Below are 24,442 nucleotides of genomic sequence, written 5' to 3'. Positions count from 1 at the left end.
TCCCACTCTGGCACAGTCCCCGACAGCATCACACATAGTGACACGCTCAATAGTGCCACCACCCACACCATGTCACACACAAGCACGCATATGCCATGCACTGTCGCACACTCCCATGGGGTCACAAAGAGTTATCTGCTTACTGGTCACGCACAGCTTCACAATCACACAGTATCCACACACTTTTTTACACACTCAAACTTGTTACACACTGTCACACATCTTGCAGGGTCATACACTCATACATCATACAGTCCCAAGAGGTCACAACAGCATCACAACAGTTAACACCCACAGCACCACTCAGATAAGGTCACAGTGACACATCCTTACATGTCCATGTGGTGTCATACACTCCCTAAAACACATCTCCACGTGTCCCCACACCACATCCCCCAGCTTCATGGATGCATACAGCATCACAGACCGACACAGTGTCATCCACAGTGGCACCACAAGTCCCAAAAGAACAGCATCAATGTTTGCCACTGTCCACACAGTCTCATACTGCAACATATGCTATACAGAGGATGGCGCCTGGTGTCATCCACATTTTGCTCTCCCTTGGGCTACTCAGTCACACATAGTCACATGGGCACATATACACACAGTGTCCCACCCTCCCTCATTTTCTCCCCTTGCAGCTTCCGAAAGGTCTTGGGGCACAGCGTGGGTCCCAGGTCAGCCTCAGCCTTAGAGAGGGGGCTGAGCTAGGAGAGGTCGGTGGGCGTGGCCCGAGCTCACCCCCCGCCCGACTAGAGCGCAGAGGCGGGGCACCGGGGTCCACCCCAGTTTCCTCCCAGTTGTCCATGCGCCACGCCTCCCATCTAAGTGGCAGGCGGAGGGGGCGGTGCTGACGCCAGTTGAGGTGAGCAGACCGATGCCGCTCCACCGCGTTCTTCCTGGCTAAGGCGTGGCCTGTTTGGCCCCGCCCCTCGGCCTGAGCCTGGGCCCAGAGGCAGCTGAGGCGTGCCTTCGGTGCCAGCCCCGCCTGTCCTCCCGCCGGAGAAGGACGATAGGGAGGCCCGCAGCCAGCCAGTTTCCCGCGCGTCGTGCAACTCCGTGGCCTCACACCCCTACGAGTCCGCAGAATGGAGGTCAAGAAGATTGCCATCTTCGGTGCCACGGGCAGGACCGGGCTCACCACCCTGGCGCAGGCGGTGGAAGCATGCATGATCTGGGGTGGGCGGGGGATGTCACGGGTGTATACGCCCCTCATTAGAAGGGGCATCCTGGGACCCGGCAAGGCTGGTTGGGCCTCCGTGCTTTGATTTTGTGACCTAGGGGCAAAGCGGTTGCGACGGGGCAGAATGGGGGACCCGTGAGATCCAATTTTATGAGTCTGAGACTAGGAATTGGCCCTGGGAGGCAGAGGATTCCAGTGACAGGTTTTAAATACAGTGCTCTTATGAAATGCTGTAGTTGTAGTTGTGGTTGTTAGCACACCCAGCGAGGGCTTACTAAGCCATGCAACGGCTTCCTCCCAGCCCCTACCGCTCTTCTCCCCCTGTTAATTCCTCCCCAGCGCTCATGTTGCGGGTACTATATCACCTCACTTCACAGATGATAAAACTAAGGCCCAGAGAGTGACTTGCCCGATATCAGACAGGTGGAAAGTGTGGTGCTGGGATTTGAACCCGCCTGTGCTCTTAACTGCCAAAGTGCACTTGCTCGTGGCCTGGGCACCAAGGCTGGAAGTTTAGAAGGCTGGGGGCCATTGCTGTGCACGGTATGGGAAAGAGGATATGGAGACGTAGGTGAAGACTTGGGGCTGGTCCTGGGAAAGAGGGGGTGGAGGTAGGAGTTGCAAATTCAGTTGCTCCGAGAAAGGGGATAACGTCCTGCGGCCTCCCTGCCTCCACCATCCAGACTTCACCAACCCCCAGGGTGCCTGGGACTTCCAGATATAAGGCCCCACCCTCGCTGGCCTCAGTGACGCTGAAGATATTGACTATCTGGGTGCCCCAAAAGGGTGGAGGCTGTCAGGATCCCACTCTCTATTGTCTCCTAGCCCAGCCCTTGGTGGGACTGGCCTGACAGTTCCTCATCAGGCCCACTGCTCTCTCCCTCTCCAGGAAGACTCGGTGAGGATCTTGATTTGTGGGAGGGAGAAAGAAATTTGCTGATAACTATTTCTCGGGGAGGAAGTAAGAGGGAGAAGTTGAAAGGTGCTGAGTCACCCTGAGGATCCAGAGTCCCATGTTACTACCTTACCCTTTATCCTGAATTCTGCTGAATTCCACTTGTCCACCCTGCTGGTCACAACTGGGACTGCACCCCAGGGAATTGAGAGCTGAGGCCGAGGGGAGGCCCTGCCATCTCAGGGTGGCTCTGACAAGTCTCTTCAGAGCCACATTGAGCCCTGAGCCTCACTGTCTCCAGCAGGAAAAGAGGAGCCTGACTGAGCTGGGCTTTTTATTTACCTCACTGATTCTATAGGCTGGTGCCAGACTGCCGCCTTCACATCCCAGCTCTGCCACTCACCACCTACATCAACGAACGCCTTGTCGTCTGTGTACCTAGACAGCTGGAAAGTGGGGATACAACTAGTAGCACTTGGGTGCCTGGCTGGCACAGTCAGTAGAGCGTGCAACTCCTGATCTCAGGTCGTGAGTTCAAACCCCACTGGACGTAGAGATTACTTAAAAAAAATTTTTTTTTAATTTTTTTAAATGTTTATTTTGAAAGAGAGAGAGAGCAGGGGAGGGGCAGAGAGAGAGGGAGACACAGAATCTGAAGCAGGCTCCAGGCTCTGAGCTGTCAGCACAAAGCCTGACTCGGGCTCAAACCCACGAACCCCAGCCAAAGTCAGATTCTTAAACGACTGAGCCATCCAGGTGCCCCCCCCCACCAACCAAAAAATTTTCTTAGAAGAAACTATATTGCTTGCTCTGGGGTGCTTGCAATGATTAAATGAGATAATATGTGGAAAATGCTAAGAACCATGACCAATACGTAGTTGGTAATTCAATAAGCCCTCTTTTGGCTGAGTGAACTCATAGCTGTGTGAACTTGGCTCAGTTAACCTAAAATGGTCTCAATTCCCCCATCTTCAAATGGCATATAATAATATCTTTTAGGATTGCTGCAATCTGGTGCTTTTCAAACTGTGGGTCATAGTTCTGAAATACATTTAATTGGTTATAAAGGTGTCAGTATATCATAGGTTAAATATTGGTTTTATGAAACTTCTTTCAATATATATATGCATGGAGTTGTATATACTGGGTTAGGCATGGAAATCTGTTTTGGACTGAGGGTTGAGATCAAAAATTTTAAAAGGGGCATGATCTCTGCAACTTACTCTCAAATAGTTAGGAAAAAACTTTATGCGTATGTTGTATGTGTGTGCTGTGTGTGTTGTGTGTGTTTATATATACACGTATATAATTACATATGTTATATTATACACACAGATAATATATAAGATAAAGCAAAAGCAACATGAGAAATGACGTCTTCCAACTTTCATATACAATAGAACTTCTTTTTTATAAATTTAAGAAAAAATATAAAGTTAAGGATTTGTAAAAAAAAAAAAAAAAAAAAGTGTGGAAGTACCTTACCAATGCTCTTGTTTTTTCTAAAGGGTAAAATATGTGAATTCTTTTTTTTTAATGTTATTTGTTTTTGAGAGAGAGCAAGCATGAGCAGGGGAAGGGCAGAGAGAGGGAGAACAGGGGATCCAAAGCAGGCTCTACACTGACAGCAGAGAACCCCATGTGGGGCTCAAAACCACGAACAGTGAGATCGTGACCAGAGCCAAGTCAGACGCCCTCGACTGAGCCACCCAGGCGCCCCCCAAATCTGTGAATTCTAAAACAATGCTGTTTGATATGGTAGCTACTAGTTACATGTGGCTATTGAAATTTACATTTAAATATGGGTTGTTTAAAAAAAATTTTTTGGAAAAAGGGGCGCCTGGGTGGCTCAGTCAGTTAAGCAGCTGACTCTTGATTTTTGGCTCAGGTCGTGATCTCACAGTTTGTGAGATTAAGCCCCGCATCAGGCTCTGTGCTGACAGAGCAGAGCCTGCTTGAGATTCTCTTGTCTCCCTCTCTCTCTCTGCCCCTCCCCCTCATTCATGTTCTCTCTCTCTCAAAATAAATAAACATTCTTTTAAAAAATGTCTGGAAAAAATACCATTCATCTATGGAAAGAGCTTAGCACGGGACTTGGCATATAAGAGGTTCTCAATAAATGTCATTAATCAGCAATAATATAACACTAATGGGCACCCTTGTACTGAGCACGTGTCAGAGCTCTCACTCTCCATGAGAACATTTTTCTCCCTCAGAGTGCTCACAATTTACTAGGGTCCGTTGTAACCATTGGTAGTTAACCGATGCTCACACTGGCACCCTGAAAGTTTCCACTGCTCCCTGATGTGTGTGAAGACAGCCATTCCCTTCTGAAAGGTGGTCACGCAGGATGGGGACACTGGGAATTCTCATTTTCACTTTAGAGAGGAGACTGGGGTCCAACCAGGGAGCGTGTTCCCTGTGGTTCCTCAGCCACTTACTGGTAGAGCTGGAGTTTGAACCCAGGTCCATGGGGCAGTAAAGCCTGTGCTTTGTGTTTATGTGTGTTATCCACCCCTGTGCTTTTGTGTTTATAAACATCAGGGAGATGGTGACGAATATGACAACGTCCCTGGAACTGCAGGGCCATTATTTACTCTAGGGCAGCATAAGTAAGACAGTGACAGAGGAAACACAAGCAGCTGGGGGCTTGGGGAAAGGATCAAGGGCTTCTGGCTGAGGAACAGCATGTGCAAAGGCCAGGAGGCAGGAAACCATGATGCATTTGAAGAACTTAAAAAGTACAGTGAGTTAAGAGGGTAGTGGCTTCAGCACAGGCTGGAGAGGGGAGGCCAGACCCCGAGGGACTGGAAGGCTGTCATGAGGAGCATAGACTTTATGTCCAGGCACTGAGGGGATCATGGGAGGGATATGAGCTGGAGGGCACTCCAGTAAAACTGTGGAAAGCTCTGTCTGACTGCCATGTGGAGTATGGATGGGAGGGGGTGAGATAGGGGCCGGGAGCCCAGGGAGGACTAAACCAGGACAGGAAATAACCTTGTGAGATGATTAAAAAGTATAGTAACAGCCAGCCCCACATACGGCCCCTTTCTGTGCCAGGCACCCCCTCAACTTTTCATTTGTTTGTTTCAGTTCTGTGCTTTTTTTTTTTTTTTTTTTTTTAATTTTTTTTTTCAACTTTTTTTATTTATTGTTGGGACAGAGAGAGACAGAGCATGAACGGGGGAGGGGCAGAGAGAGAGGAGACACAGAATCGGAAACAGGCTCCAGGCTCCGAGCCATCAGCCCAGAGCCTGACGCGGGGCTCGAACTCACGGACCGCGAGATCGTGACCTGGCTGAAGTCGGACGCTTAACCGACTGCGCCACCCAGGCGCCCCAGTTCTGTGCTTTTTAAAACACCTTTATTAAGATTTAATTCACATGCCATATAATTCACCCACTCAAAGTACACAACTTAGTGCTTTCGGCCTATTCACAGAACGTGCAAACACCATCGCAATTAATTTAGAACATTTTCATCACCCCAAAAAGAAATCCCTAGGAGTCACCCCCTCCGTTTCCTTCTTAACCCCTCCCCCAGCTGTCTACAACCGCTCATCTCCTTTCTCTTTGTACCTATTTGCCTGTTCCAGACATTTCGTGTAAATGGAATCGTACATCACGTTGTTCTTTGTCACTGGCTTCCACCGGCTTCTTTCACTTAGCAAGAAACATTGTTTCAAGGGGTCCGTGTTGGAGCACGTATCAGTCTGTCATTTTCTTTTTTTTTTTTTTTTTTTTTTAATTTTTTTTTTTTCAGCGTTTATTTATTTTGGGACAGAGAGAGACAGAGCATGAACGGGGGAGGGGCAGAGAGAGAGGGAGACACAGAATCGGAAACAGGCTCCAGGCTCCGAGCCATCAGCCCAGAGCCCGACGCGGGGCTCGAACTCACGGACCGCGAGATCGTGACCTGGCTGAAGTCGGACGCTTAACCGACTGCGCCACCCAGGCGCCCCTGTCATTTTCTTTTTTTATTGCCCAGTGCTATTATGTACATTGGATGGGTAGACCGGGTTCATTTTCATTTTATCCATGCAGTCCATGGAGGACGTCTTGGTTGTTTCCATTTGGGGCTATTATGAATAATGCCTCGATGGAATCATGTGCAAGTTTTGTATGAACATGTGTCTTCATTTCCCTTGGACATATACCTAGGAGTGGAAAGGCTGAGTCATATGCTAACTTCATGTTTATCCTTTTGAGGAACTAACTACCAGAATGTTTTCCAAAGCATAGCTGCACCATTCAGCACACCCATCAGTAGCGTATGAGACTTTCAGCTTCTCCACATGTGTACCAGCATTTAATGTCTTTTTTATCATAGCCATTCTAGTGGGTGTGACGTTGTATCTCTTTGTGGTTTTGATTTGCATTTCCCCGATGACTGATGATGCTGAGGATCTTTTCATGTATTTATGGGCCACGTGTGTATCTTCCTTGGAGAAGTCTCTGTTCATATGTTTTGCCCAATTTTTAATTGGGTTTTATCTTTTTATTATCGAGTTGTAGGAGTCCTTTATGTATTCTAAATACAAGCCCTTTATCAGATGTATGATTTGCAAAAGTTTCCTCCCATTCTATTGATTCTCTTTTCACTTTTTTTTTTAATGTTTATTTTTGAGAGAGAGAGAGAGAGAGAGAGAGAGAGACAGAACCTGAAGCAGGCTCCAGGCTTTTGCTGCTTGTGTTTTCGATATCATGGCTAAGAAACTGTTGCCTAATCCAAAGTCACAAAGATGTATACCTGTTTTTTCCTAAGATTGTTTATTTATTTATTTTTATTTTTTTATGTGTATTTATTTTTGAAAGAGAGAGAGAGAGAGAGCGCATGAGCATGGCGGGGGCAGAGAAAGGGGGAGACACAGAATCTGAAGCAGGCTCCAGGCTCCGAGCTGTCAGCACACAGCCCGACTTGGGGCTCAAACTCACAAATCATGAGACCATGACCTGAGCCGAAGTCGGACGCCCAACCGACTGAGCCACCCACGTGCCCCTCTAAGATTTTTTAATAGTTTCAGCTCTAACATTTAGGTCTTTGATCATTTTGAGTTAGTTTTCATATACAGTGTGAGGTAGGGATCCGACTTCATTATTTCACATGTGGATGTCCAGTTATCCCAGTACCGTTTGTTGAAAAGACTATTCTTTCCCCACAGAATTGTCTGGGCATCATTGTCAAAAATCAACTGACTACATTAAACCTTTAGATGTATTATTTAAACCTACATTAACCCTATGAGGTAGAGACTATTATCAGTGTCGCCTTATAGATGAAGGCCCTAAGGCCAAGAGAGATTATGTGACTGGCCCATTATCACACAGCTAGCTGGTGGTGTGGCTGCAATTCAAACCCAGGGTTACTTTGAGCATTAAATGAGTAAAACATATGTCAAACACATGTAGTGAGTATTGCATAAATTTTATTTATTATTTTCTTAAAACAATTTTTTTTAATTTTTTTTTAACGTTTATTTATTTTTGAGACGAGAGAGACAGAGCATGAGCGGGGGAGGGTCAGAGAGAGGGGACACAGAATCCAAAGCAGCCTCCAGGCTCCGAGCTGTCAGCGCAGAGCCCAACACGGGGCTCGAACTCACGGACCGCGAGATCATGACCTGAGCCGAAGTCGGCCGCTTAACCGACTGAGCCACCCAGGCGCCCCAAAACAATTTTTTTAATATTTATTTATTTCTGAGAGAGAGACAGAGCACGAGCGGGGAGAGACAGAGAGAGAGGGAGACACCGAATCCGAAGCAGGCTCCAGGCTCTGTGATGTCAGCACAGAGCCCGACTCGGGGCTCGAACTCACCAGCCGTGAGATCATGACCTGAGCTGAAGTCGGACGCCTAACGGACTGAGCCACCACCCAGGTGCACTGTTTATCATTATTGTCATCATCATTGCCCCAGAGTGTTCAAATCTCCCATCACTTGTTTTTGAAATACATGACAGCTGTCAAGAGAAATGGAACAATTTTGCTTGTTGTTTTTCCTTTTCTTTTATCATTTTCTGGACAATGAACTAACCCTCTGGTAGCTGTTGGTGATGACTAATGAGGTTTCTTTGTTAGTACCATTCTGAACTCACAGATTTTTAAATACTTGATGTGTAAATTTTTTGTCAATTTTTTTATTTACCAACTTAACCATTTTTTAAATTTTATTTATTTATTTTTGAGAGAGAGAGCATGAGTGAGCAAGGGGCAGAGAATCCCACGAAGGCTCCCCACTGTCAGCGTGGAGCCCGAGCGGGGCACAAACTCACCTGATGCAGGCCTCGAGCTCACCAACTGTGAGATCATGAACTGAGCAGAAGCTGGATGCTTAACTGACTGAGCCACCCAGGCATCCCTCTTTGTCAGTATTCTTTTGGACAAATCATATTGTCCCTGATTTTTCCAATGAGAACGCCTTCAAGTGGCTTCTGTGTCCTTTCAGGGGCGGCTCGGTGGCTCGGTTGGTTAAGTGTCCGACTTCAGCTCAGTTCGTGATCTTGTGGTTCGTGAGTTCGAGCCCCATGTCAGGCTCTGTGCTCACAGCTCAGAGCTTGGAGCCTACTTTGGATTCTTTGTCTCCCTTTCTCTCTGCCCTTCCCCTGCTCGCACTCTGTCTCTCTCTCTCCCTCAATAAATAAACTTAAAAATAAATTTATAAAAGTGACTTCTGTGTCCTTTCAATATAGCCTCATCATTCTTTAAGCATTGCCTTACCAGCACTACAAGACATTCCAGCCTCATCTTGTCCTTTCTCTAAGGAGCTCTGGTTCCTTTATCACAAGAATGATGTTTAGAAGCTGTCTTAGTCAGCTCGGGTTGCTATGACAAAATTCCATAGACTGGTGGTGTACAATAGGTATTTATTTCTCATAGTTCCGGTGGCTCCAAAGTCCAAGATAAGGTATTAATAGACTTGGCTTCCGGTGAGGGCCCTCTTCCTGGGTTGCAGACAGCTGCCTTCTTGCTGGATCCTCACATAGTGGCCAGAGAGCTCTGGTCTCTCTTCCTCTTATAAAGACACAAATCCCATCATGGGGTCCCCACCCTCATGAGCTCATCAAAACCTAATTACCTCCCAAAGGCTCCATCTCCAAATACCATCACATTGGAGGCTAGAGCTTTGGCATATGAATTTAGGGGGGTAGGGCACAAACATTTAGTCCATAACAGAGGCCACAATTAATAATTTTTTAAATATCATTATTTCCATACACCCAAACATTAACATCCTCTGCCATGTTTAGAACAAAGGAAGAATATGTTGGCTGTGAACTTATTTATTTAAAAAAAATTTTTTAATGTTTATTGATTTTTTGAGAGAGAGAGAGAGCGCGCGCGCGGGCGCGCGCGCGCGCACGCGCGGGGGAGGGGCAGAGAGAGAGGAAGACACAAAATCTGAAGCAGGCTCCAGGCTCGCATTGTCAGCACAGAGCCTGACTCGGGGCTTGAATCCACAAACTGTGAGATCACGACCTGAGCTGAAGTTGGATGCTTAACCGACCGAGCCACTGTTGGTTGTGAACTTTAAAATAGGTGTGTATGTGTAGAGACACAGTTACTCAAAATTCTTTGGGACTGGACATACCAAGACGATGTTCAAATCTTGAATGACCACTTAGGGCCCTGCCCTTCAGAAGTAAGCCTGAGGACCAATCCCAGCATTGGGCAACCTTTGGGGAGCTCATGTTTTCCTCTGTACCTCATTTTCCTCCATGGATGGGGGGCATAGACCGGTGTGATGCCAGGCTTTAACCCTTTAGTTGCTGGAGGGTGGAGAAGTCTGGGCAGTTCTGGGGGAGGCCCTTGGAGGCATCAGGGCAGGTTATTTATAAACGGGCATGAAGGTATTGTCCTATTTTAACAACCAGCTAAATGTCAACTGTGAGTATGCCAGCAAAAATATTTAAAGACTGGGTGCCTGCGTGGCTCAGTGGGTTGAGCGTCTGACTTTAGCTCAGGTCGTGATATCACGGTTCTGAACGTGAGTTCAAACCCTGCATCGGGCTCTCTGCTGTCAGCACTGAGCACTGCTTTGGATCCTCTGTCCTCTCTCTCTCTGCCCCTCCCAACTTGCTCTCTCTCTTTCTCTCTCTCTCTCTCTCAAAAATAAATAAACCTTTGGGGTGCCTAGGTGGCTCAGTCAGTTAAGTGCTGATTTTGGCCCAGGTCATGGCCTCATGGTTCATGGGTTCAAGCCCCATGTCGGGCTCTGTGCTGACAGCTCAAAGCCTGGAGCCTCCTTTGGATTCTGTCTCCCTCTCTCTCTACCCCTCCCCCACTCACGCTCTGTCTTCTCTCTCTCTCTCTCTCTCAAAAAATGAATAAACATTAAAAAATTTTTAATTAAAAATAAATATAAATAAGTAAATCTTTAAAAAATGTGTGAAGACCACTTCCCCATAACAAGGGACCTGGGGGGATGGATTTGGGGGTTCGTGGCACCCTCCGGGACCCAGCCCGTGGAGCCTGGGAGTGGCAGCCCACAAGCCTACTGACCTGCTTCTCTGCCCTTCTTTGCCCACAGGTTATGAGGTGACAGTGCTGGTGCGGGATGCCTCCAGGCTGCCCCCAGAGGGGCCCCAGCCAGCCCACGTGGTAGTGGGTGACGTTCTGCATGCGGCCGATGTAGACAAGACCGTGGCTGGGCAGGATGCCATCATCGTGCTGCTGGGCACCCGCAATGATCTCAGTACTGAGCCCCCTCTCTGCCCACGGCCCACCCCTGCACCTCGGCCCCCAGCGCCACCCCCGCCCCCGGCCCCACCCCTGCCACCCCCACCACCACCGCCACCTGCTAGTGACAGCCACTCTCTGTCCTTTCTAAGGTCCTACTACAGTTATGTCCGAGGGCGCCCGGAACATTGTGGCGGCCATGAAGGCCCATGGTGTGAACAAGGTCGTGGCCTGCACCTCGGGTGGGTGGTGGGATCATAGGGATGGGGCTGAAGGGTGGGGGGGTAGGTACTGGACAGGCAGCCAAGGAGCTTTGGAGCCATCCAAATGCAAGGAGCCAATGCAAGTTGCCATTGGAGCCATCCCAAGTTACTGTGCATTTATTGAGCACCAACCATGTGCACGAACCTTGCCGGGTGATGCTGGGGACACAGTGGTGACCAATACAGCCCTGGGCCCTGTACTCATGGGTCTCACGGATGGGAGGGAAGTGGTAAACAGACCCATCATCACACACAGTGGGACAGGCCAGAGTAGCCAGGGCCGAGATGAAGGGGCACAGGCAGAGGGTCAGGGCGAGAACAGAAGAGGCCTAGAGGACTACGGAAGCCCAGAGGAGGCACCTGACCCAGCCAGCCCGAGAGAGGGGCAGGGAGACCCTCCTATAGGAAATGACAGAGCCGTGATCCACACACCACGTCTCTACCTTCACAGAGCTCCCAATTTATGAGGAGAAGGACATGAAACAAATGGTTGCCTTGCATAATCCAAAAGACAGGGTACAGGGTGCATAACGGGAGCAGTGAATGCTAACAGCATTCACTGAGCACCTCCTGTGTGCTAAGCACCATATGAGTACCTTAGGGATGAGTGCCACTGGTCATCACAAAATTCTGACGTATTTATACTCCTAGCGGCACATAGTAGGTGCTCAGTTAATAGTAGCTGGTTTGTATGCCTCCTTGTATGGAAGGGAGTGGAGGCACGGGGAGGCCCACCGGCTGCACCGCAGTCACACAGCTTGGGGCTGGCAGACCAGGCTGTGAAACCAGGCTGACGGTCTCCACGGTCTCCGCGCCTTGCCTCTGTGCTTCATCCTCCCAGGAAGGAAGCGACCTGAGGGAGGGCAGAGGGATCCGCAGTTGCGAAGGCTCAGAGGCAGGAGTGTGGCGCGGGCCAGAGTGAGTGAAAGGGAGAGTGTTGGGTGCTCAGGTCAGGGGGCTAATGGTGCCAGTCTGGTGGGGCCTGGTGGGCTCTGACAGGACTCTGCTTTACCCCGAATGAGGTGAGCCACAGATGAACTATGACCCTCTGGGGGTGCACCGGCCCTGTCTGGCTGCTTGCAGGGGGCAGGGGTAGGCAGACAGGAGAAGGCTGTTGTCATGACCCAGACAGGAGGTAAACGGACAGGAAGAGGTAGGGAGAGAGGAGGTCAGCCCTTACGTGGCTGTGAGAAAGACGGGAAGCCGGGACAACTGGCAGGCAGTGGGGAGCCCCTGCAGGGTTTTGTCCTGGCATATGACCAGCGGGCTGTGGGCCTGGCCAGGCTGTCCTCAAGCCCTGGCTTACCCTGCTTTGTGTCTCCCCAGCCTTCCTGCTATGGGACCGACCAAGGTGCCCCCGAGACTGCAGGATGTGACCGATGACCACATCCGGATGCACAAGGTGCTGCAGGAGTCAGGCCTGAAGTACGTGGCCGTGATGCCGCCACACATAGGTGAGTGGGGCTGGGACCTGGGGGCAGGGTTGCCACCCGCCTCTCCCCTCCCATCAGATGGTGAGATCTGCCAGGCCTTCCCTGGCCAGTTGTAAAATTGCAACCCTCCCCTGCACTTTCTATCCTCTTTCCTGCTGATTTTATCTCCTTTCTGCTTACCCTTTTCCATTACCTCGTTTGACAACCACCCCAAATTAGAATGTAGAACAACCCTTATTAGTATTTTTTTTTGTAAGTTTATTTATTTTTGAGAGAGACAGAGCACAAGCAGGGAGGGGCAGACAGAGAGGGAGACACAGAATCTGAGGCAGGCTCCAGGGCTCTGAGCTGTCAGCACAGAGCCCGACGCGGGGCTCGAACTCACGAGACTGTGAGATCAAAACCTGAGCTGAAGTCGGAAGTTTAACCTACTGAGCCACCCAAGTGCCCAGCCCTCTTTAGTATTATTATTAGAAGTGAGTTACTGGGGCTAGCCCATATTCAAGGGAGGGGGATTTACCTTTTACCACACATATCGTTCCTTCCTTATCTTAAAAAAATTTTTTTTTAATGTTTATTTATTTTAGAGGGGGAGAGGGGCAGAGAGAGAGAAGAATTGAAGCCGGCTCTGCGCTGACAGAGAGCCAGATGTAGGGCTCGAACCCACCAACCATGAGACCTGAGCTGAAGTTGAACGCTTAACCAACTAAACATCAGGCACCCCCCTCTCTCTCTTTCTTTTTAATGTTTATTTATCTTGAGAGAGAGAGCACGCACGCATGAGCAGGGGAGGGGTACAGAGAAAGGGGAACAGAGACTCTGAAGCGTGCTCTGCGCTGACAGCAGAGAGCCCAATGCGAACAATGAGATCATGACCTGAGCTGAAGTCAGATGCTTAACCGACTAAGCCACCAGGCACCACTCCTTTCTTTATCTTATTTAGCGTGTGTCTCTGTCTGTAGAATGCCAACTCTTTGAAGGCACAGATTTGTCTTGTTTTGATCACAGCTGTGTTCCTAGTGCCCAGAACAGGGCTTGCATAAGGTAGATGTTCAGTAAATATCTGTCTGGTGAACCAACATTTCAGGGTGCCGTTGTGGAAAGAATCAGTAAACCACAACTACACCCTCTTTTCTTCTCCCAGGGCGGAATCCACCTGGGAGAGACAACAGAGCCAGACACAGGGAGGAATGAATGAATGAATGAATGAATTCATTCATTCATTCATTCATTCATTCAAAAATGTCTTTTGCATATGGAGAATGTACCCTTCCAGGCACTGGTGACACCAGTCTGCTCTCATGAGGTTTGCATTTTCTAGCAGGGGAGACAGGAAACTCAATATTACTGTTAGGTATGCTGTGGTGACTGAAGAAAGTATAAAGCACAGAGAAGGGAGACATGAGGAGGTGTTTATGGAGCACTGACTCTCTAAAGAGAATGGCTTCGTGCAGCGAGGGAGAGGCCGGTGAGCGGCCAGGCAAAGGAGGATTGGGCGTGAGGGATCGGGACACACACCAAGGCCCAAAGGCTGGGGCACTTGTATCTGCCGTCACATTTGCCTGTTTCGCTGCGAGAGCAGCTCTGCTTTGCCCTCGGCTCCTGGGATCCCTGACAAGAGAAGGCCTGTGCGCCTCTAGAGGTTCAAATAAGGCTCAGTGCTTAGGTTCCGTTCAGGGCCCTGTGGGGACCAGAATCCTAAGCTTTGAATTGGCCGCTGGGGGCTCATGCTGGAGGAACTGGGTGAAAATCCAGCCCCAGCACTGTGTGGACTTCAGGCCCGGGGCTTCTGTGCCTCAGTTTTTTCTCTCTGAAACAGGGCTCATAATTTTACTTCCTGACCTCTGGGGTTTGAAGTGAAACCAGAGACATCATGCCTAAACGTTATTTAACACAGAATACCTTTTTGAGGTAGGTTTTGTTGGTTTTTTTTTTTTTTTTTTTTTGTGTACTGTGTGTAAAAACTTCGAAACCTCCAGAAAGTTGAAGACATTAAGATTTATGAAGACCCCTAAACCCTTCACCTAGATTCATAACATCTGTTGCTTGCTTTACCTTTTGTGCACGCACCTAATGTGTATATGTGAATACCTGTGTAGTATGTATTTTTTATAGTATTTGTGCATATATATAAATACATATATATTTAAAAAAATTTTTTTGGCGAAAATGAACCATTTGAGAATAAGTTGAAAACATCATCACATTTCACTCCTAGAACTTGATAGGCATCCCCCCAAAACAGGTATCTTGGGAATGAGCCACAGTACCATTGTTGCATGAAGGGAATGGACATGAACACTACCATATCATTTTAGGGTCCATTCCATATTTAAAATTTTCCAATTGTTAAAAATATTGGAGGAGCCTGGCTGGCTCAGTCAGAAGAGCTGTGACCCTTGATCTTGGGGTCGTGGGTTTGAGCCCCAGTTGGGTGTAGAGGTTACTTGAAAATAAATTTTTAGGGGTGCCTGAGTGACTCAGTTGGTTAAGCATCTGATGCTTGGTTGGTTCCCCATGGTCTCACGATTCATGGGATTGAGCCCCATGTCAGGCTCTGGGCTGACAGCAAAGAGCCTGGTTGGGATTCCCCTCTCCCTCTCCCTCTGTCTCTCTCTCTCTATATATATATATATATGGTTCACGAGTTCGAGCCCCACATCAAGCTGTGTGCTATCAGCGCAGAGCCCGCTTCGGATCCTGTCTCCCTCTGTCTCTGCTCCTCCCCCACTTGCTCTCTCTCTCTCTCTCTCAAAAATAAATACGCATTAAAAAAATTAAAAATATGTCTCATAAAATTGACTCAGCCAGGTCTCTTTCTAAATATCCCATCTTCTGGATTTCTCTGCTTGTTTTCTCCCAGACTCAGATGAAACATTGTTGGCAGGAATGCCACTTGGGTGAGGGTGTGTGTTTCTTACTGCACATGATTCCAGGCTGTCCCTGCACTGGTAGCTGCATTCAACCCCTAAGTGAAGTTGGTCACTGTCATAATGCAGCCAACAGATTGCCCTCCTAACAGCCAAGTTATGCCTCCAAACGGAAGGACCCAGAGCAAATCTAGCTTTTGCCTGCTCGGAAGTCACCCTTTGCAACCCTGGGAAGTAACTTCAAAGTAATCTCCCAGATTCAGTTTGCCCATCTGTAAAATAAGAGTTAATAATAGCCCCTAGGCTATTCTCTGCTTTTTTCTCCCTGTAACACATTGTCTATTTGACTTTCTTATCTGTTGCCTTTTCCTAGGGAATGATTGCATGCAAAGGGCAAGGGTTCTTGTCTGTTTTTTGCCTTGCTAGGTGCCCAGCACCTGACACATAGTAGGCCATCGATAAGGATTTATTGAATGAATGAAGTTAGGGGTATAGATTAGAGTCCTGCTCGTGGGAAGGGTTTCCTACATGGTTGACTCCTATACCCTCTGGGCTGGGCACACTATAAGGCCCCTGGAATGATCATGTGTTGTAGGAAGGGAAGGGGCATCTGCTTCACCCATTCCTGTGTCTTTACCTTGCAGGAGACCAGCCACTGACTGGGGCCTACTCAGTGACCCTGGATGGACGAGGCCCCTCAAGGGTCATCTCCAAACACGACCTGGGCCACTTCATGCTGAGCTGTCTCACTACTGATAAATACGACGGGCACAGTACCTACCCCTCCCACCAGTACGACTAGGGATCTGACCGCATCCAGGAGGATGGCGTTCTGAGAAATGGAGAACAGAGGAAAGGAGCAATAAATCTTGAGCCCAGAGCTTCACGTTATTCTAGAAGACCCGACTCTGACTCTTCCTCTGTCTGGCTTTGTCTGGCTGATTCGGTGTCTCTATCTGCCTCTGTGTAAGATTTTCCTTCATTTCTTCATCTGGCCCTGTGCTGGAGACCAGGTGAGGACTATGAGGACCCAGGGGGTGACCCTCCCTTCACAGATCTCACAGTCCAGTGAGGAAGACACCCTTGCCCGTGACAGTGACCACCCAGAGTGGCCAGGGCTCTGAAGGAGGAAGTCCAGAGGGCTTGGGAAACTACCTAAGCCAGCTCCAGGAGCAAACAAGTTAATAATACTTGGCTCGGAGGGGAGGAGTGGTCAGCCCCAAGAGGCTGTTATATGGAAGCTAAATTGTGCAGAATCATTGTAAAAAGCTTGAGCTTCATTCTAAGGTTCTGTGCTAGGAGGGGAGCAGGAGAGAGGTGGAGAGGGGCACAGTCAAGTTTATGTTTATAAAGCTGCCCTTGACTGCTGTGTGAATGTGGATCGGAGGCGTGCAAGAGTAGAGGCTAGAGCCTCAGGGCACCAAGACAGAGGCCTTGACAGGGGCAAGAGAGTGGAGGTGAGTGGAGTTGGACAGTCCATGATGGAGGGGAGAGAGGCATCCAGGCTTCATGGGACTGGAACCTAGAGATGGAGTTACAGTGAGGCCACTCTGAGATGGGGCCTCTGGAAGAGGGGCAGGATTGGGCGGGGGGGAGAATGACCCCTTCCTAATCATGTCCCTCTTTGGAATCTACTGTCCCCTGCCCATGTTGCCCAGAGACACCTTTTGAAGGTTTGAGTGACCCACTCCTCTGACCCCACTTCACAGCCTCCCCCACCTACCCACCCAACACCTTCCCCTCCAAAAAAAAAAAAAAAAAAAAAAAAAAAAATTCCATTCCAATCATATATTGCTTCTGCAAGCAGCAGGATGACTGGTTGACAAATTCCAACCCGTGAGAACTGGTCTGAGGAGGCTTAAACCTCCCTTCCCAGGGGTAGCCTGGAAAAAACTCCCTCTCCCTCCTCTTGGTGACACTTTTAGGGGTAGGGCAATACTGGTTCAGTTTCAGGGCACTAGCTCAGGTTTTTTGTTTTTGTTTTTTTTTTTCTGCCCTCTTTCTCCTTCTGTCACATTGGGCATATTTAAAGAACTTTCACTGGATGCCTGCTTTGTGTCCATGTGCTGGGTGATGCTACGGACCAAGCCCTGGGTGACAGAGATAACCTCAGTACCTGCCCTCAGGGCCAAGAATGGGAGACATGGGGGGCGCCTGGGGGGCGCAGTCGGTTGGGCGTCCGACTTCGGCCAGGTTCACGATCTCGCGGTCCGGAGTTCGAGCCCCGCGTCAGGCTCTGGGCTGATGGCTCAGAGCCTGGAGCCTGTTTCCGATTCTGTGTCTCCCTCTCTCTCTGCCCTCGCCCGTTCATGCTCTGTCTCTCTCTGTCCCCAAAAAAATAATAAACGTTGAAAAAAAAATTTTTTAAAAAGAATGGGAGACATGGGCAGAGGGGTCAGGGTCAGGATGGGGGCAAGCCCAGGACACCATAGGAGCCCAGAATGGGTCCTAACCCACTCAAGCATCAAGGGAGGGCTTCTGAGAGAAGGAAATCTTTGAGATGAGACCTGGTGAGAAACAGTCTGGGAACGGAAGGTGTACTTTCAGGATGGGGAAACAAGTTTAAAGATCCAGAGGCCCTTTATTGTCATTTTTGAGTATTTGCTATGTACCTAAAGCATTGGGGTTAAGGCAGGAGGAAGAAACAGACAAAATCTGTGTTTATGGTGGTGGCGGGCACTCGAAGTCATTTTAGAAAAACTGAGAGTCAATCTGTGGTCGGATCACAGGGAGCAAGGAGTGTGTTTCAGGGACCAGACCGTGAAGGGCTTTGTGGCAAAAGGGAGGAGTTTGGATTTTGTCCCCAGGGGAGTAGCGAGTAAGTAACGAGTTCCCAGCAGTGCCATCCTGAGAGGGGAAGGATGGGGCGTCGGGGGTTGCAGGAGGAACCAGCACAGGACGTGCTGAGAAGTCCTGAAGATTAAGAAAGGGGCCTCGGGTAAAGTACTGGGGGGCGGGAGCACAGGAACTGGGCTGCGATCGCCCAGGCAACGTAGGCCGCGCCAAACTATTGGCTGGTCTTCAGCTACGTCATCCTCCGCCCCGCAGCGTCCGCCCTCGGAACCCCGGGGGCGCGGCCTCCGCGCGTGGCTCAGCCCCGCCCGCCTGGAAAACAGGGTGGGGAGGGGCGTGCCGACCAGCCTCGCTCCCGGACAGGGTCCTCACCTGGTATAAAGGCATCGCAGAGATCAATGTTGACGACTTTGGAGCGAGGACAGTGGCTGAATTGAAGGAAACAGTTCTGACGTCCCCGCCACCCTCCACCCTAGAGACGGTGGCCCCTCCCCCGGCGAGTCGGAATCCTTAAAAGGTCCGGGGTGTAAGGAAAGGGAGGGCCGGCCGGGTGTCTCCTGCGACGGACCGGTGGCTCCACCCGGCCAATCCGCGCCCCGCAACGGGCAGGGCTCCAGCCAATCGCGGCTCGCGGTTCGGCTCCTGGGCGGAGCGGGGTGGGCCGGAGGCCAAACCAAGAGGCCCTGGGGAGGTGAGCGAGGCTCGTACCCAGCACTGTTGGGTTTGTAAAAGCTACGGACGTTCCACGACTTGGTCATTGCGAACCTGGCAGCTGAGGTGAGAGAGTCCACCTGGCTTGAGATTTGCCTTAGTTTAGGGAAGGTGGAGGCGCGCCCCCCGAGAGTCGTGGAGGCGGGGTCTGGGCGTGAGTCGGGGGCGCAGATAAGGGTGACTGATAGGGTTGGTGGGGCTTCGAGACTGAAATCGAGATCCCGGACTGAAGGCGAAGTTGTTGGGGCAAGATCTTCAAGTGGAGGGAGTTTGAAGCTGGGACATGGGGTGTTTGGAGAAGCGAGAGAACCGAGGAAGGAACTTTTGGGGCAGGAAATCTGGAGATTGGGACAATTCGAGTCTCCCGGACGGGTTGAATTCGGGGCTCTAGTGTTCTGGAAAAGGGGTGAGGGGTTGGAGCTGGGATCCTGAGCATTTGGAAAAACGGAGATAACTACTGGCAAGGATCTTGGTAAGGGAGACGCAGTGGCGGTGAGGAGGTGCTGGTGAGAGTCCCATATTCAGGTCTTGGAGTCACAGGGAGAGTCTGGAGGTGAAGTCGAAAGGCGTTTGAAAGACGGGAGAAAAGGGGAAAGTTGACGGGTGAAGGTATCAGAATTAGTCTCCCAAACGGAATAAATCAGAGAGCATTTGTAGTTTTTGAGCGATGTGTTGGAGCCTGGGTTTCTGGACCCGAGAGCAGTTTGGGGAAAGAATCTAGGACCTCCTTGGGGTGCGAAACCCGAGAGAAAGCAGTTTTAGGGCCGGAGTCTGGGGTGGGGGAGGGGCGTTCCGGGCTTGGAGCTCAGACCCGCAGCCCTAGAGGCAGCAGAGGGCGGGGCTCGGCAGGCGCCGGGCAGCTGGACGTCCGGGTTCCCTTCCCCCACCGGCCCCGGGCACTTGTGCGCATGCCTTAAGGGAGGGCGGGGGAGGTTCGTCCCAAAGGCGTGCGGCACCCTCTGGGTATTGTAGTGCAAGCTCAACGTTACCGCACGTGCCAGGCGGCTATTGGCCCACATTTCCCAGAAGCCCCTGGGCCAAATTGTTGCCTGCCTGGACGTTGAATAGAGATCCAGGGAGGAGGCGGAGTCGGGCGTTGAGTCAAGTTTTAGCAAGTTTCTTGTGGGGCGCGCTTTGGGGGAAGTCGAAGGCGCGGGCTAAGAGAATGAGGGAGGCTCCTTCCCTGCTCTTGGGAGAGCTCCCAGTCGGTTAGGAAGAGGGCATGGTCAGAAATATACTCCCTGTAAAAGAAGAGTTTCGACAAATAGGTGTCCTAACAGGGCTTCGGTGGCTCTAATAAAACAGGCAACAATAGATAAATATTGAATGAATAAATGGCAATTAAATTCTTCTTCGTTAAGCGTTAACTGTAGATGGGTACCGTGTATATTACACATCGGATCTCCTTGAGAATACGGTGAGAATTTTTACATTCCTCTTTTTACAGATGGGGAAACAGATCCAGAGAGGTAATGTCACATAACTTACAAAGATCAAACAGCTGAGCAGTGTCAAAGGCAGAATTCAAATCCAGGTTTCCCTGCCTCCAGTCCAGGTCTCCGTACTCCACAGCTGTCATACGTGACACTGTTGAAGAAACGAGTATTGTAGAAAGAACAGTGTTAAGACTCAGGAACTTGATCCTCATCTTACAGCTGAGGTAACTGAGTCTCAAGGAGGCAAATTCACCATTCAAGGCCACACAGGCAAGTAGGGGGGATGCAAACCCACCTATGTTTCAATCCAGATCTTATTTTCTTAGTCATTTACATTTAGTCTCCTCCTCAGCCCTGTGGAATTCATATCATGTCCATTTTATAGATGAGGAAACAGGTTTAGATCATAAAAATGACCAACAACCGGGAGGCGCCTGGATGGCTCAGTCGGTTAAGTGTCTGATTCTAGATCTCCACTCAGGTCTTGATCTCAGGGTCCTGAGTTCAAGTCCCGCATTGGGCTCCACACTGGGCATGGAGCCTACTTAAAAACCAAACAACCATACAGGAAATTCGGGATCTGAATTATCCCTGCGGTGTCTGACTTGCCCCTCTTCTCTCTACAGGGCATCATGGTAGGAGGCTTGAAGAGAAAACACTCAGATTTGGAGGAGGAAGAGGAGGATGAGAAGTGGGACTGGGGTCCAGCAGGCCTGCGGAGCTACCAGCAAGCCCTGCTTCAAATCTCCTTAGACAAAGTCCAGCGGAGTCTGGGCCCCCGAGCACCCAGCCTACGCAGGCATGTCCTCATCCACAATACCCTCCAGCAGCTCCAGGCCGCCCTTTGCCTGGCTCCAGCACCTGCCCTACCCCCTGAGCCCCTCTTCCCGGGCGAGGAGGACTTCTCCCTGTCCGCCACCATCGGCTCTATTCTCAGGGAACTGGAGACCTCCATGGACGACACGGAGTCCCCTCAGAATCCGGTAGCTCCCCCGGGGCCCCCAGAACGAAGTGCTGCCCCAGCCCGATCCAGTCTTCTTGGAAGCTCTGAGCTCCCGGTATCTGGGGGACTCTGGTCTGGATGACTTCTTTCTGGACATTGACACATCTGCAGTGGAGAAGGAGCCTGCACTGGCCCCACCGGAGCCTCCTCACAACCTCTTCTGTGCCCCAGGGTCCTGGGAGTGTAATGAACTTGATCACATTATGGAAATCATTCTGGGATCCTAAAACTTCCAGGGGCTGTTTCTCATCTCTGCCTCAGTGGGGCAGGATCCCTGGATGCAACTGTGGTGTGTGTGTGTGTGTGTGTGTGTGTGTGTGTGTGTGTGTGTGTGTGTTGCAGGGGCTCTAAGCAGTGACTGTGGCCTCCTTTCCTCCCATTTCAGGGTTCCACAAACCGTCTTGCATGTGTGTGTGTGTCTGGTTGCCGCAGCCTTCTGTGAAGGTGGGTCTTCCTGAATTAATTTATCTGTTCCAAATGCCTTAACGTGACTCTGTTTCTGGGAGTCTGATTTCCCACTTCCCACATTTCTTCTGCCTTTTCCTCCAGTTCCTACTCCCCTGGTGACCACTGGGGCCTCAGGGAAGATAAAGCTGGGCCTGTATGTTGATGACTGGGATGTGCTGCCTGGTTGCTATGGGAACTCAGACTTTGTCACTTGCACCTGGAGGGAGCAGGAGGGGCGGACCTCCTCCCTCAAGGCTGATCCCCACCTCATTGGCAAGACCCCAGTCCCAGCAGTCCCCTGATGCATAACCAGGCCGGACCACGTGCAATAGGGTGGAAACCAAACCGCTCCATGCCACATTATTTAAAAGAAAGGCGGGTTTTGTGGTGGGTTTTGTTTTGTTTTGTTGTTTTGTTTTGTTTTTGATTGTTTGTAATGACTTTTTTTTTTTTTAATAAAAGTATTTTGGAAAGGGTGATGTTGCCTGAAGTTTCTAAACTTCAGCGGGTCGATGAGAGGGACCTGGTAAGTTCCCTGGACACCTGCACCACCTCCCCACCCCCCCCCACCAAAGTTGGGGCAGGCATATTATTAAACATAATATTTATAGAGTACTTGTTAAGAGTACTGTTGTATCCACTTTGTTTGGATTAGGTCATTTAATCTTCATGATAATACAGAATTCTGTTAACAGGTTTTACATAGGAGGAACCTCAAGTTCAGAGAGGCCAAATCACTTGCCCTAGGTCACACAGCAAGGAAAGCAAGGACCAGGGAGCTAGGACTCAAACTCAGTTTGCCTCCAGGGATTGGTTTTCAACTATTGTGTTTGTTGCTCCTTGGTAGACTTAGACTCCCCAGCCACGTGGGTGCACAAAGGAAGGAGAAACTAAGTCCCATGAATTACCAAACTGTCAAAGGATAGGTGACTCTAGCATCTAAAAGTCATTTTTTTCATTGCATGCAATGTGTTGCTGGGACCCAGAGGGGAAAGAAAATGTCTAAAGATAGTCTGCATTAAGAGTAGATCTTTCTAGGGGTGCCTGGGTGGCTCAGTGGGTTAAGTGTCTGACTCTTGATCTCAGCTCAGGTGATGATCTCACACAGTTGTGAGTTTGAGCTGTGGGTCAGTTGGTCCCTGCACTGACAGAAGGGAGCCTGCTTGGAGTTCTCTCTCCCTCTCTGCCCCTACCCCACTGGTGTTCTCTCTCAAATGGAGGGGGGGGGAAGCTCTAGAAAACTTGGCTAGGAAGTAGAGACCAGGTTGAAGTTAAAGTGCTAAGGATTTGGGGCTTTTGGGTGGCTCAGTGGGTTAGGTGTCCACCTTCGGCTCAGGTCATGATCCCATGGTTCATGGGTTTGAGCCCTGCTTCGGGCTCTGTGCTGACAGCTCAGCCTGGAGCCTGCTTTGGCCTGTGTGTCTCCCCTCTCTGCTTCTCTCTCTCTCTCAAAAATAAACATTTAAAGTGCTAAGGATTTATTTGGGAGGTACAAGCCCAGGCCCGTGAGAGGAGAAAAGAGAGGGGGGCCAGGAAGATGCAATGCTTAGCACTGGCTAAGCCTCTTGCAAAGACCTTAGAAGATAATGCAGCAGGTGAGTTTATACAGCATTAGGGACTCTTCTAGAAGGTTTGCAAAGAGGAACTACACCGGTGGAGTCCACAGGCAGGGAAAGGAGGGGGATTTTGCTTTTGCTTTCTGGCCCAAAGCCAAGGTTCTCAGCTTAAGAGGGGCTTTGCATCTAAGTCTGAAAGCATTGGGGTAACTGACAGGTGCCAATGGAGAGAGAGAGAAGAAATGGTCATGAGAGCCTCAAGGCACATGCGTTTCACATCTCGTGGATGCCCATGTCTTACTCCTACTTAAAACTCTCAGTGCCTTCTCACACTCAGAATAAAACCCCAACTTCAAGGCCTGCAATACAGCAATCTTGGGGCACCTGGGTGGCTCATTTGGTTAAGCAGCCAACTCTTGATTTTGGCTCAGGTCACTGATCTCAGGGTTTGTGAGATCGAGCCCCACATTGGGCTCTGTGCTGACAGCAATGAATCCCTACTTGGGATTCATTCTCTCTCCCTTTCTCTCTCTCAAAATAAATGAATAAACATTAAAAAAAAAAAAAAAAGACCTGTCAATCTTGCTCCTAACTTCCCCATTTGAATCTCCCACTCTTCCGCACCACCAGTCACCCTGGTCTCATTTGACTCCATGCTCATAACCACCCCAGGGCCTTTGCACTTATTAATGACCCAGAGGATATGTCCCCTCTAGTTTCACCAACATAAATGTCCCTTTCTCAGAGAGGTCTTCTCTGCCCTTCCTAGCTCAACGTGTCTCGCTGCACCGAACATTCGCCCCACTGTTTGATTTTCTTGGTAGCATCTATCCTATCTCAAGTTATTTGTCACCTGTTTATGGTTAGCCTCCTGGTCTATAAAAACTCTGAGAGGGAGGGGTTTTGGTGGTCTTAGCCCAGCTGTGTGCCCTAGTGTACAAAACTACGCTCAGTACAGGTGTGCACTCAAAAACAATTTTTTTTGGCTATTAAAAAATTTTTTTTAATCTTTATTTATTTTGAGAGAGAGAGACTGAGCATGAGTGGGGAAGGGGCAGAGAGAGACGGGGAACACAGTATCAGAAGCGGGCTTCAGGCTCTGAGCTGTCAGCACAGAGCCTGCCGTGGAGCTCGAACCCACGAACTGAAAAATCATGGCCTGAGCCTAAGTCGGAC

General features: G+C 49.7%; 2 protein-coding genes across 2 annotated transcripts; both read left to right on the top strand.

Annotated features, from left to right (window-relative positions):
* Positions 1 to 981: 981 nt before the first annotated feature.
* Positions 982 to 16,219, top strand: BLVRB (biliverdin reductase B). Its single transcript, XM_030297275.1, is given in 6 exon segments — positions 982 to 1,168; positions 10,604 to 10,770; positions 10,907 to 10,996; positions 12,344 to 12,355; positions 12,358 to 12,471; positions 15,965 to 16,219. Coding segments are annotated over 6 exon segments (618 nt in total). The 5' UTR covers positions 982 to 1,091; the 3' UTR covers positions 16,123 to 16,219.
* A 2,488-nt stretch (positions 16,220 to 18,707) lies between these two features.
* Positions 18,708 to 21,888, top strand: SERTAD3 (SERTA domain containing 3). The gene is given in 3 exon segments (XM_030297276.1): positions 18,708 to 18,890; positions 20,887 to 21,249; positions 21,251 to 21,888. Coding segments are annotated over 2 exon segments (597 nt in total). The 5' UTR covers positions 18,708 to 18,890; positions 20,887 to 20,892; the 3' UTR covers positions 21,491 to 21,888.
* The last annotated feature ends 2,554 nt before the right edge of the window (positions 21,889 to 24,442 follow it).

This window comes from Lynx canadensis, chromosome E2 (genome assembly GCF_007474595.2).
Source record: "Lynx canadensis isolate LIC74 chromosome E2, mLynCan4.pri.v2, whole genome shotgun sequence".
In the NCBI taxonomy this organism is placed as follows: domain Eukaryota; kingdom Metazoa; phylum Chordata; class Mammalia; order Carnivora; family Felidae; genus Lynx; species Lynx canadensis.
This window is presented reverse-complemented; position numbering and strand designations above follow the sequence as displayed.